General features: G+C 36.1%; 2 protein-coding genes across 2 annotated transcripts; both read right to left on the reverse strand.

Annotated features, from left to right (window-relative positions):
* Positions 1–4,003: 4,003 nt before the first annotated feature.
* On the reverse strand, positions 4,004–7,878 carry LOC103935481. Its single transcript, XM_009345250.3, has 3 exons — positions 7,718–7,878; positions 7,355–7,571; positions 4,004–4,307 (listed from the first exon to the last, which is right to left on the reverse strand). The coding sequence occupies exons 2-3, from the start codon at positions 7,535–7,537 to the stop codon at positions 4,233–4,235; spliced, it is 258 nt and encodes an 85-aa protein (XP_009343525.2). The 5' UTR covers positions 7,538–7,571; positions 7,718–7,878; the 3' UTR covers positions 4,004–4,232.
* A 534-nt stretch (positions 7,879–8,412) lies between these two features.
* On the reverse strand, positions 8,413–11,984 carry LOC103935482 (dTDP-4-dehydrorhamnose reductase-like). The gene is made up of 6 exons (XM_048576223.1): positions 11,455–11,984; positions 10,809–10,968; positions 9,717–9,904; positions 9,403–9,526; positions 9,121–9,251; positions 8,413–8,862 (listed from the first exon to the last, which is right to left on the reverse strand). The coding sequence occupies exons 1-6, from the start codon at positions 11,698–11,700 to the stop codon at positions 8,728–8,730; spliced, it is 984 nt and encodes a 327-aa protein (XP_048432180.1). The 5' UTR covers positions 11,701–11,984; the 3' UTR covers positions 8,413–8,727.
* Between the last annotated feature and the right edge of the window lie 1,709 nt (positions 11,985–13,693).

Here is a 13,693-nt window from a genome sequence, read left to right on the forward strand (position 1 = left end):
TATATATATCAGTATACATATATTACACTAGTACCTTAATATTGTGCATGCATATTGTTAATTGATAAACTAGTACATTAATAAAACTAATTAATATAACTGATGTGGTGTAATTCACTATAGGGAGGTTAATAAAGGGTATACTGATAGTTATAATTGATGCACCTTAATATTTGATGTAGTTTAAGTTCTAACTAGTACTAATAGTTAGTGATATGAAAAGTTTGTATTTGAATTATTCATTATTTATTAGTTGTAACAAAAAAAAACATATATTTATTATAAAGATAGTTAGGCATACACACATAACCTGTTTTGGTAGCCCTTGAATCTACAATGGTAAAAAAACCGAGTGGTTGGCACAAAAGTTTGATTCCCTTGTTGTGCTTCGTATATCCTCTTTTATTTTCTTAGTATTTATTATCTATTAGACTATAATTCAATGTAAATGATTTGTGGTTTATTGTTTTAGGCACGGCTAATTTGGGAGGTGAGGAGAATACAACACAAGAAAATGAAATGCCACCTCCACCTCCTCGACCACTCCAAGTTGAAGTTCAACAACGTCAAAATCAATCACTACCTCCACGACCACCCATTGCAAGGGGAAGGGCTCAACCATCAACATCAAGGGGAAGAGTACAATTACCAACAAGAAGGGAGCAACCACAAGCATCAACAAGATCAAGGGGACGAAGGGGCCGAAGAGGCCAACAATATTTATAGACTTTAAGCTTTGCTTTTTAGCTTTTGGTTTGTAACTTAATTATTGAAACTTTGGCTCATAACTAATATTTTTGATTTTGGGTTTGTTACTTTATTTATAAACCTTGGCTTGTAACTACTATTTTTGCTTTTGAGTTTGTTACTTTATTTATTACTTTATAATATGTCAAATTTTAGCCCAAAAACATAATATGTCAAATTTTAGTCCAAAAGCCCAAAAGCATTTCGGGATTCCCGATTTGTCCCGAAATCCCGAAATTATTTCGGGATTCCCGAAAATTGGGATTCCCGAAAATTTGGTTTGGGATTGGGATTGAATTTGGGATTCCCAAAAATTTCGGTTTGGGAATCGGGACAATGGTTTCGGTATGGGATCCCATACCGAACCACCCCTACGTAAAAGTATGAAAAAAATTTCAAATACTTGGATAACTCAACAAATACCAAAAGGAATCAACCAACATCGAGATGATCATGCGCTTCTCACGTCTGTAATTTTAACAAACAATATTATCTACATTAAGGGGGTGAGAGATGGCTAAACCTCATCATGGCTAGTAATAATGTGATTCAAATTCGTCTTTGGTAAGAATTAAATCTAAGACCTTTTATTTATAAACAAAGAGAAATATCAATAAACCATAATACTAAGTGACATCTTATGTATGTAATTTAAGCGAAAAATTTTCTTACATGTGTAATCGAGACGAAGAAAACGGGTAAGACGAAAACTCTAATTCAATCATAATTCAGGCTCATATTTAGTTGATAATCAAAAGGTATAAAATGTGAAAGTGGTTTTTTTCTAAAATTACTTGCAGTAACTTGTGAAAAGTATGTTTGTGTTGGCAAATACAAGAGTTGAATGATGACAACGAAGGGAGAAATGTCAAATCAAACTTTTTTGCTATGTTCACGAGTCAATAGTCATGGCACGTTTAAAATCAATAATGATAGACAATAATCGGATCTAATTGACAAAAGACCAGACTAACTGTGGTGGCTTTTTTTTATTATTTTTTTTATAACAAACAATATTATTTAAATTAAATAAAATAAGGTGAGAATAGTGATTTTTTAGGCCATTTAAATAAATTATTTCCCCATTTGGAATAATAAGTTTTTCGTTTGAACCGAAACTAGAAAATAATTTTACTATGTAAAGCTAATTATTCTTTTCGCCATGAAAATGCTTCTTTAAAATTTACTTTTATTTGTTAGTGTTAAGAGTATGTTCATCGGTTGGTTGGATGTCAAGGTTAAGGGTCCAAATGGTGCTTTATAACTCATAAAGGCATCACTAGTCCAAATTAACAAGGACAATTGGTGGGTGAAGTTCTGCCCATCCAAAGCCCGAGCAAATTAAGCTCGGTCTTGTGCCAGTGGGTAAGATGATGTCAGCATGATATCATGCTGACACCAATCATTTTTTTTATTTTTATTTTTTTTATGTTAGTCACGTGTAAGTGTAACACACGCGCGAAAATGATGAGTGGCTAACATCAACTGCAAGGATGGGCTACAGGCTGACTCAACTGTAGGGGTGAGCCATGTTGCAACATTCCAATAGCAGAGCCCCAACAGCTCGTAGACATGGCTTTGTGAGAGCCGTTGGATTTCCAACGGTAAAAAAATTTGAAAATGTTACCATTGGGAAACATGGCACGTTTTGGTGTATCTGATTTAGATCAGTTTGAAAATTAGAAACTTTTTTAGAAACTTTTTTAGAGAACTGTTATTAACACTTCAAAAATCTCATTCTACACTCTTCACAAGTGTATTTTTCTTTGCAAAATGAGATTTCTAGAGTGCAAATAACAATTTTTTTTATATTGTTATTCTTTAAATACTCAACCATCTTCTTCATTTTCCTATCACAACTCAATATTCATTCTTACTACAATCTTCTATAATTGTTTTCTACTTTCCAAATCTTTCTTTTTTTTAACCAAAAAATGAGTGAAAGGGCAAATTGGTCGATCGGGAAAGACATTGTTTTGCTTGAGTGTTGGGTGCATGTTACTCATGACCTGATTATGAAAAATGAGATTATGGTGCAAGTGCTACAAATGTGGAAGAAGATTCATACACAATTTGCCGAGCAGATTCAAGGCACATCTCAAATCAAGCAATCTTTGTTACGTAGGTACCAAGCACCTACATAAAGAGTTGAAATCTTGGCGGGAAGCCTTCACAAAAGCAGAAGCAATTTATCTCAGCAACAAGAATCTAGCCAATGAGGTAATAATATTTTGTTTTAATAAATTTCAAATGTAATTACTATATTATTATTTGGACCTTTAGGTAATTAAATGTAACAATTTTATGTAGTTCAATCTTCATAATCATAACAACAAATCTTTCAAAAAGCGCAGAAGTTGGAACGTTGTGAAGTATACTCTGAAATACAAAATTATGTCATAAGTTGAATGCCCTGGCACCACGCATTGAATGCCCTAGGTTATACACTACTGTGAACAATATTGTTTTAATATTGTACTAAGTTGTAATGCTATGCTTTTTCCTTGTATTTAAAATAAATTATTGAAATTAGACAATCATTTTATTTTCATAGCACAAGTTACAAAGCAAGTACTATTCAGAGTGAACAATCATTTTTTTTTTTTTTTTTTTTTTTTTGTGAATGGTAATTTCTCTTGCTCTTGCCCTTTCCAAACGGGGAGAGTTGCACGTAAGCAAGTACTATTCAGAGTGAATAGTAAGGGCAACATTACTACGACATGTTTCAAATTGCTTATGGGAGTGTTTAAAGAACCCGCTCCGAATGTCAGAAGTTTCTCTAGCTCATAAAAGCGTTTTATGGAGAAGTACTTTCCAAATGCTTTTCTAAGAAGCACTTTGATATTTAACAAAAATTCCAACGTGTTTATTCCAAGACCTGCCCAGATAGACCGTAAGAGATGGATTTTTGGAGGAAATCTAGAATAAAAAGGTGCAAGAACCTCCACAAAAGAGTAATATAACAAATCAAAGAAAGTAATTCTGGGAATAAATCCATGGAGGTTTCATATGGTCAAAATTCACCTAAACTACCCATGCTGCCAAATCAATCAAGAAAATTGGAATTTGATTCCATTTCCATTTGAGTGCTTCAAAGAGAAGAAGGGCTTCTCCTATCTTACCTGGAACAAAATCTTTCGGCATAATTCGCCCCCTGTGGCAGCCAGAAATCGTGTAATCCCTTTCACTTAGATCGACACAACGATGGAACAATATCAGCAAAACAAGTATGACCGAGATCAAAATATTCAACGAATTGCTAGAAAAAGAGTCAGACAATTTATTATGGTGATTGATGGAATAGCAAGCCAATACCTCGCAAAACAATTGAGTCATGGACTCGATACCATGAAAACATGAACACAAATGTCTTAAAAGGCTGCTCATAATTCTCCACAAACATCTACAAGGAATAATTCGCATTCCAGAAGATTTAGATATCCAACCTCCATGGGTACTTTTTCACCAGATGGTCCTAAAGAAACTCAGTAATCTTTCTTTCCAAAGTTCTTGCACCAGAGTTGTGAAGGAATTGGGCGAACAGGATTATGCGGCCGTTGCTGCAATAAATATATAAGTCCTCTTAGAACTAATCATGACCATAGTTATGCAAGTTTCAGTCATTCAGCCATACAAAGGGAGTGGCACAAATCAATTCAAGAAGAACAGCAGCTAATCCCACCAGAACTGTTTGCCTTTTTGAACAAGTAATTAAAAAATTTCAGCTCATGTTCATGCATTGTCAAGGAATATTTTTAGAATAGTAGCAATATTAATGAATATTAAGCATAAGGAGCATCTGAAAGAAATAATATAACAAAGACAACTTTTTGCAAATACAAAGGAACTAAAAAAGCTAACAGACAGGTAACTTCCTTTAGTTGCACAAAGTTTCATCACATATAAAAAGTATGACATAGCTAACTGACTAACAAACAATTCCTTCAATTCCGCTATATCTGAGGCACTAAAAATCTGTATGCAAACATGGATACATCTTGTCACACTTCCAAAAGGCCATGTATCAGCATAATCCTTAGCCTAAGGGCTTCAGCTAGAATGCACCATTTATTATTGACTGGCAGTCTAAAGCACCACATAATGTTTACTCCCATGACAAGGCAACTTGCACTTTAGCAATTTTCAATAGCTTAAAGTATCAAACAAGCATCGTAATTACTATTAGCAAGGTTTTGTATTTGAGTTTTCAACAGTTTAGCATACTAACCTTGCATAATGACCCCAAAATTGTCACTTGTAAACTTCCAAATATGCAGAGAGTGTTTTCAGAAACAAAAAGGAAAAGAGGATAAACCGCAACACCAGTACATCAATTAGAGGCATTTAATAACCAAATAAATTAACTGGGCACATAGTTATGAACATAAGCAAGAAGCAAGATAATTTATCTAAGTCACAACTCACAAGTAACATCTTTGTGCACAATGTTTTTTATACTTAAAACAGTTAGTGACAGAAATTTTGCTGTTCCTGAGGTAATTAATGAAACTCAAGGCTTCTTATGAAAAATAGAAAGGAAGAAACTAAACTATTCTTCTGGCCAATTGTCTGGAAAAAATAAAATAAAATAAACTTAGGGTGCGTTTGTTGCACTTGACTATCTCGGACTAGATTAGCATCAGGGACTAAGTTGGACTAGCTTGGCATGGACTAAGTAGTACTAGAATTGTGAAATGTAAAAAACTAGAATACACTCTATAAAAAAAAAAATTAAAAAAATTAAAAAAAAACCAAAGCCAATAATCAGATCTTATGCCGAATACCAAAGAATCAAAATCTTGAATTTTATATCTTTCCCATCAAAGAGTTGAGTTGTAGCAATATACAAGGCCAAATTGATAAATAATTGCTGTGAAAAAAAAACTAAAAAAATGCAGAGACAGTGCTACATCCCATAAAAAACAAAACTGATGGGAGAGGTTGCAGAAGAAGAAGAAGAAACTTGGAAAGGATGGAGCAGTTTTCTTGACGGATTTGATCAGAAAAAATTGTTCAGAAGTGTTAAAAATGATTTTTTTGTTTGGGGGGGGGGGGGGGGTTAACAAATTGGGAGTGGGTATTGGAGGCCTTGATCCGTTGTGGGCTGAAGCATTGGGAATTGAAGCTTGCAAGAGCTTGGCATCCATGGCGATCACGACGACGACTGAAGCAAATAGTCGACACAACGCCCGTTTCCTCCCAACAATCTGCAGATCCGACGCGAATCCCATCTGAGATTCAAAAACAACAAAGCCCAGAACTCGCAGGGGGCGAAGCAGGGAGGAGGAAGAAGCCAGTTTTGAGATGTCGAAGTGGGGAAGAAGAAGTAGATGCAAGGGGCGAAGCGGAAGCGAAGCAGAGAACCAGAGATGGTCTTAGCAAGTCCTGTGTTCTAGGGAGGGTCTCGCTAAGAGCTTCCAGCGAGGCCTCTAGTCCAAGCGAGTCCCCTTTAGTCTCATTTAAGTTAGTCTCAACACGGACCAAACATGGGACTACATTAGTATGTAGTCCAGTCCAGTCCCACTTAATGAGCCCAAACAAACACACGCTTAGGGCTTAAACATTTTCCCTTTTTTTTTTCCACGTACAAAGGCTTAAACATCTTACGGTTCATTAAAAAGGAAAATCATTTCTAGTATAAGGGTATCTCACACTAGGCTTGTTAATAGAGCATACTTATGTAGAAAATCATTAAGGGAAACTCGAGAACAAATAGACCAGACCAGCTTCAAGTTACAAAACCTCATATCTTCAAACAAAAAATGTTCAAAAAAACATTTCACTGCAAAGCCAACTTACGTAAAGAGAAAACTAGGTAATCCTTTTAAGCGGATCTTAATCCAATTCTCTAAATCATCTCAATCGCTAGGTTTCATGGGTTTTCCTTCATGTTCGAGCATTGTCAATTTCTGAATCCTTCATCACAACCTCTACCAGCATCTTCTAAATCATTCAAAACTCTCTTCTCATAACAATCTGTATCTAAGACACAGTTGTAGTATTGTACCAAACTCACAGCTGCTACGAATATTTCAATTGACCTAATCCCTGGTTATTAGCCTTACTTAACCTAAATTTACTGTTTTCTCAACATTGTAAACCAAGTGCCTACCACCCACAAGTTAACAAACCTACAGTCCCAGATCACAATGGCGATCTTCGACCCTGACTAGAATCAGTAATAACCAAAATCTGAAACATGATTTATATAATCCACTATAACCAAACAACAACAACAAAGTCTTATCCCACTAAGTGGGGTCTGCTATAGGAATCCTAGAACGCCACTGCGCTCGGTTTTGTGCCACGTCTTCAACATAATCCACTATAACCATGGAAAAAAACAGCTGAGACTTTCACCAAATATATCTGAAAGGTATGCTTAATTTCACAAAGTGAAAATCTAAACCTCAACTAAATCCAAACAATTTATGTGAACCTCAGTTCAGTCAAGCTTATAGTGCATTCTGATCCTAACAATTTTACAATCCAAGCTCCAAAACTCTACCTTCTTAAATTTTCTCGGGAACCAAACGAAAGTCTAACAAAATGAATACCAACAAAATAACAGAAACGTAAAGCGATGAATGAGGTGATTGAGAAAGACCTCGAGCTCGGCAGATTTCATGGCGATAGGAATGCAGACAAGGAAGATGCCGGCCATGGCAATGGCGGTGTTGCGCTTCCAGTGCTTGGGCCTACAGTATGGCCCACCACTCATGCTCCACACCTTGGCCCTGAAGTCGCCGCCGTGGGCCCCATCTCCGTGTGCGTGCTCACCTCCTCCCATGCTCGATCACAGATACTCTCGCCTCTCTCTTTCTCTGTTGCGCAATTACAGGAAAATGGATCAGATACGAAACAATTGAAACCCTAATCAGATCAAATGCACAAATATATATATATATGCATATATAGGTTGTGTGTGCGAATGGAAGGATTGGGGGGTTTTGGTTGAAAGTGAACGAACCTGAGTGAAAGGGTTGTGAAGTTTGATTCAGGCGAAGCAGATGACAGAGGGCTGTGTTTGGCTGCTCAGTCTCAGAGTTATTGGTCGTCGTATCGAACTATGGATTGGAAGTTACAAAGTTTCGGGTTGGCCCAAATGTTTTGATGGGTTAAAAGCTTAACATCGACCGTATCTCTAAGAAAAAAAGAATTTAATATCTTAACCTCACTCTAACTAATACTTTTTTTTGTGATAAAACCCTACACCTAACGACCAAATTGGGGACAACATCGGTGTTGTTGCAAGTGGTCATTTGGCTCGTCTCTCGGATAATTTGGCCACAAATTGAGGTGTTTCGTGTTTATTTTCCTCGAATACTTGTAACTATAAGGTGAGAGAAACAACTTGTGCCACTTCCACATGACATCCTATGCCAATGAAATAAAATGTGTAAATTTTTGTTCACATATCCTTATTTCATATGCACAAGGACACCACTATGACCATGTACCCGATCCATGTAAATCCTTCTCATAAAGTGGAGGCTTTCGAACTTGAGAGCTCTTTGACTAATCAGTCTAACTGAGACATTATTGTCGAGTTTCTGACCAAAACATTAGACATTCCATCCCCCGAGAGAAGTGCTTTGTCGTGCTCAGTCAGTGATCGCAAACTCACCGACATTGTCTTTAGTTGACCCCAAGAAGCGACGAACGTTGAGAAGAAAAGTAACATTAGTTATATTTCGTTTCATCGACCACGTATCTTGTGAGCTAGAAATTCAGAAGTAGAAAATTTGTTACAATAAATTGGTAGTACAACATCTCAAGTTTCTTGGGTTGAATAATAGTTGCTCTCTCAACAATTTGAACAGCATTTCTTTTCCAATCAAGTATGGCAGAAAGGATGGGTTGAATAATAGTTGCTCTCTCAACAATTTGAACAGCATTTCTTTTCCAATCAAGTATGGCAGAAAGGGATGAGTATTCCTGGTGCTACAACTAGGCAGCAAATTACAGTACTTCAGGCCATCAAGACGACTTAGCCTCAGTTTCAAGCGTCAATCTGACACCATCTCTAAATGAAGTTGGAGCAATACCAAGTGTCCGAACCAGCTTAGTAATATCCATGGATATGTCCGCAGGAGACATTACTCCACGATCGACCTGAAATTTCAAATGCAATACACCGCTATCCTGTAAGTTTGCAGAAAGAGGAGAAGGCAAATGGCTGGACAATATAATTGTGTGTTTTTAATGTTATCGGAGTTGTCAACACAAGGCAATGTGGAAATCAAGTCATCAGAATGCAACTTGAAACTGATGGGCCATATATTTGTTATTCAGAAAGTGATCTAATAAACACGCTGATCGCTATGTAACTCACACATAGCAAAAACAACAAATGGTATAAGGTCTACGTACTGATGATGCAGACACTGATTTGATTAATGAGGGGTTGTATCCTCTAACATCGGCAACAATCTCAGCCATTTGAAGGCGGGATACCCTATCTGGTCCACCGACATTTAGTAGCACCTTTGTTTGCTTACTTTCTGCAGATTTACCACACATACCACAACCATGGAGACATAAGTAAAAGCCCCAGAGAGAATAGAAAGTAAAAACACCATAGAAACATTTTATAGGTCCACAAATTCTGTCAGTTCAACAAGTATGAAAGCATGAAAGTTAGGAACTTCATACCATATATCCATCTCTTGGACAAAGCTAATATGACAGCTACAACATCTTTTACATACACAGGACACCGGAACTCGTCATGGAAAAACTCGCTCGTCTTTCCTTTGGAGAGGACACCATCTATCCACTATATTCACATGCAAATCATTGATTAGACTCGAACATAACCTATCAATCACATTTATTACATTGTCTTTATCATCTTTAGATTAATTTGTATTCTGTGGTTGGGATTTATTAGGTAGGTGGGCTCGTAAACTACACCAACAAACTAGCAAAGATTCAACCTAAGGAATGTCTTCTATGTACCTGCCTACCTGGATTGGAAGAGATTTTGGAACCGGTGAGATTGTCTGCGGCCCAAAGATGATGCTGCTTCTCAAAATTGCAAAGTTGGAGCATTTTTCAGATATGAACTGCTCTGCTGCCACTTTCGATTTCCCATATACATTTACAGGAGCAGTTTCATCATCTTCCTTGTAAAAGGACTTCACCCCTTCATAAACTGAGAGAAAATCACATCAGTCATGAATCACGATCTAGGAATAGATGACTCATATGAGCATAAAATAATAATACAAGGATAAGTGGCTCAATTAGAAAAATTAATGTCTTAAATGTGGATGCATCCATGCTGAAATAACAAAGAGAAATACCAGATCGTGAATCAAATGCTGAAAAAGGTCCCGCATGCTAAAAGTTCTCGTACTGAAATAAGTCGTTCAGGTCATTAAGCCTAACTCATAGAATAGAAAGTGGATGAAAACCGCCATAATTAAAAGGTTCTTCCATTCAGGGATTAATTTATGAGATGAACAACTTCAGATACCAAAGATTCCTTTTGCAAAGCATAAGGCGGCTGAGAAAGTCAACCCTTAAAAATGATAATCATCTAACACGGATACTCATGATCCTCAATATGCAGGACCTATTTCTTCACTTGGGGACATTTGAACATCGATTTTAAACAATGAAGTTTTTATAAATACAACAATTCATCAAAAGTAACCCCTCCCCCCTTTTTGTTCTCCATCTAGTGTAGACGAAGTGCACACTTGAATACAAGTCCTAAAGTATACATATGGTGCATGCTTTAACGCAACAATATCTATCCTAATTTTGTAGACATTGTCTGCCTCAACTGGGAAACCACAAGAATCAAGGAATAGTACATTTTCACGGCTGGGGAAAATCAAAGTGTCGTTTAGATTTTTATGAATGCTCTTAAAAAAGAAGTTGTGTTGGCAGCAGTGGAGACTACTATCTGCTATTATTGTTCTTCCATTTCCATTTTCTTTTCTTATTTTTTCTCTTGTCTGGTTTTGTTGAGCCATTTTTACTCACAACAGCTTAAATAGATATGTATACTAATACGAATCTAACACTGAAACAGCTAAGAGGGACTTAACCTTGATCAGTTGACAAGTGGATCAGAAGAGAACTACTCTCTTCAAAGCTTGATAACCAGTTCACAAGAGAAGATGGAACATTCACAGACAAAGCAGCAGCAGGATCCATTTCACAGGCACGGGGTACGGATAGTGCAGCGCAGTTTATGACCACATCAGGCTGCATATTCAACCAATACACTCCTCAGCATTTAAAGGTTCAATATTCGAGTTAAGTACTTGAAATCTAACTCATCTGTTCATACAACAACTATACAAAAGCGTATATACAACGACGAGTTGTTTGATATTTTTAGACATTGTAAGTTTCCCTAAATAACTAATGGCTTCCACATGGACAGCGTCCTAAGCAATTATCTCAAATATTCAAAGACCCCGTACGATAGCCAAGTAAATTTAGCAGCAAAAATGAAAAAACAGAGCAACCCACAACAGGAAAAAGCAAGAAAAACCCATTCAGCAAAGCACATTGCATTTTAGCTTAAAAAAAATGAAACCCAGTTTACCAAAATTAATATTCCATAAAACCCACTACTCCAAATTGCAGATTCCACTTGAAAACCACCGATCAAAATCAACATAATTAAGTAAAATTAAATTAACTAATTAGTATTTACAGAAGTGGAGTAGTGGGACGAGAACTGACCCGGCCAAACGTCTGAGAAATGGCTTGAAATCCATGGCCGGTCTTCAAATCGACTTGGAAAGGCAGCAAATGTGGAAATGCGTCGAGCAACGCCTGGGGAGGAGGATTGGAGTGGTGGGTAAAGGCCAGATCGAAAGGGGTGGTTGATGTGATCCCTTTCCCTTCAATCTGGGAGAACCCTTGCAGTAGATGCTGGCCCAAGTAACCTGTTCCCCCAACTACCAGAACTCTCTTCTTACTCGTCATGAAATCCCACTTTCTCTCTCGGTGTGGAAATTGGAAATGGTGGCGATTTGGGTTTTGGAGGGAGTGGTGGCGGGTACGTGTTCTTGGGTTGGAACTTGGAAGGTGGTACTTGTACGGTTTACGAGGAAATTTCTGCTGTCGATTGTCGCTTGTTTGAAAGAAGCATATTTTCCTCTGTTTTTTCGTGTGTTTGATTTTAAAGCCGAAGAAAATGAAGTTTGAGGGGTGGGAAGAGCCGCTTGCTTAAAATGAATCACAGTAATATATTGTCGCGATTCATTTTATGTTCTTGATGGTGAGATTCAACATTCATTGTTTTATCCTAGATGATTTTCAAACATTTATTTTCTTATATGTACATTCTTTTTCTTTTTCTTCTGAACGGAGATTTTGTTAGATTAGTTATTGTTGGAGTTCGAACACACGTTATCATATAAGGGTTCAATTCAAACTCAGAAATAAATAAGGATATGCACCGTTAAAAAGAAAATAGCAATGTGAGCTAAGTTTTATGCCATTTGCCTAAGCAATGTCAATATGCTCACCTGTACATGTATCTTGACCAATTAACAAAATTTCTAAACAATGGCATACATCCTAAAGAGATTCTTCCATTTGAACTTCTCTCCAATCCATACTAGATGACTACAACTTCTCTTTTATGTCTTTTCTTTTTAATAAACGATATCATTTATACTAAGAGAGTGAGGGAATGAGCTAAGTTTTACAATGAACTTGCCATAATAATATGGTTTAACTTCGCATTTAGCGAGAATCGAATATAAGACCTTTCACTTATAGTGAAGAGAAATATTACTCGACCGCAGTACTAAGTGGCTCTTTCATGTATTCTTTAATCTTTCTAGTGTGTTTATTTATGATTATTTTTTTAGAATGTAGATTTTTTCTTGTGAGAAGTGCAAAATGAGATTTTTAAGTGCTAATAATTGTTTTCTTCTTTTAACGTTAATAATTTTACTTAATAAACTAATTTGTAGCCAAAAGAAGGAAACGAAATAGTGATGGTGAGAGAAAAATGTGAGATAATGGAGAGTTCTAATAGTCAGGTTGGGTCTGGAAGTCATGAGGAAGAAGAAGAGTCAAGGAACCAACAAGAAAAACAACAACCTCTACTTCCCAATAAGAAATGCTCTCATTCACACACCCAAGAAAGGATGACCATGAGAAATTGTGGGCCTTATGCGAGCCTTCGAAGTGGGACCCTAAAGTTCTTTGACATCCTACCCATTGTACATTTATATGTATATACAAAAAAAAAAAATTCGTTAAATACATGAAAAAGTTTATTTCTGCATAACAAATCATTAGAATTAATATCAAAATAAGAAATATATGCAAACATTACTTAAATATTGCATTTCTCGAATTTTTAGACGTAAATGTACTAATTAAGTTTACATAATCTAACTTTTCAACCAATTCTTTTTCAACTAACAGAATAACTAACCCATGCAATCTTTCTTGTGACATAGTTGATTGAAGATACGATTTGATCAACTTTAATTTTGAGAAACTTCTTTTTGCAAAGACAACTGTAATTGGTATAGTTAATAAAATACGATAAGCAACCCATGCATATTGAAAATAACCATCCATTTGTCTCAAATATTTCAACCCTTCCATTGCCTGATTTATTTCCTTAGGTAAAGTTTCTCCCGAGATTCTTAGCTCTAGAAATATTTTTTTTCCCATCAATATCAGAATGCTCACCATGTTTCAGAAATCCTTCAAGATTAATACAAAAACTCTTCAAGCTATCATTGTCTGCATCTTTTAACTTCTTCAAATTAAACAAAAGCCTAAAAGTTTCTTCGTATTTCTGAAATTGTTCAAATCTAATATCAAATGAAGTACAAGCTTGATCAACTATATAAATGAAGAAATCAACTTTAAAACCTTCAATAGTTGATTGTTTTACCGCTTTATTATCACTCTCTTCAAACTGTTTATTTCTTCGAATAATGCGTTTCTC

The sequence above is a fragment of a genome, unplaced genomic scaffold (genome assembly GCF_019419815.1).
Source record: "Pyrus x bretschneideri cultivar Hongxiangsu unplaced genomic scaffold, Pyrus_bretschneideri_v1 Contig87, whole genome shotgun sequence".
NCBI lineage: Eukaryota > Viridiplantae > Streptophyta > Magnoliopsida > Rosales > Rosaceae > Pyrus > Pyrus x bretschneideri.

Coding starts and splice junctions, on each gene's coding strand:
- LOC103935481 (XM_009345250.3), bottom strand. CDS start 7,537: ATGGGAGGAGGTGAGCACGCACACGGAGATGGGGCCCACGGCGGCGAC. Junction 4,308..7,354: donor TGAAATCTGCCGAGCTCGAG/GTCTTTCTCAAT, acceptor TATTTATTGCAG/CAACGGCCGCATAATCCTGT.
- LOC103935482 (XM_048576223.1), bottom strand. CDS start 11,700: ATGACGAGTAAGAAGAGAGTTCTGGTAGTTGGGGGAACAGGTTACTTG. Junction 9,905..10,808: donor CCACTTGTCAACTGATCAAG/GTTAAGTCCCTC, acceptor ATTTTCTCTCAG/TTTATGAAGGGGTGAAGTCC. Junction 9,527..9,716: donor CAAAATCTCTTCCAATCCAG/GTAGGCAGGTAC, acceptor ATGTGAATATAG/TGGATAGATGGTGTCCTCTC.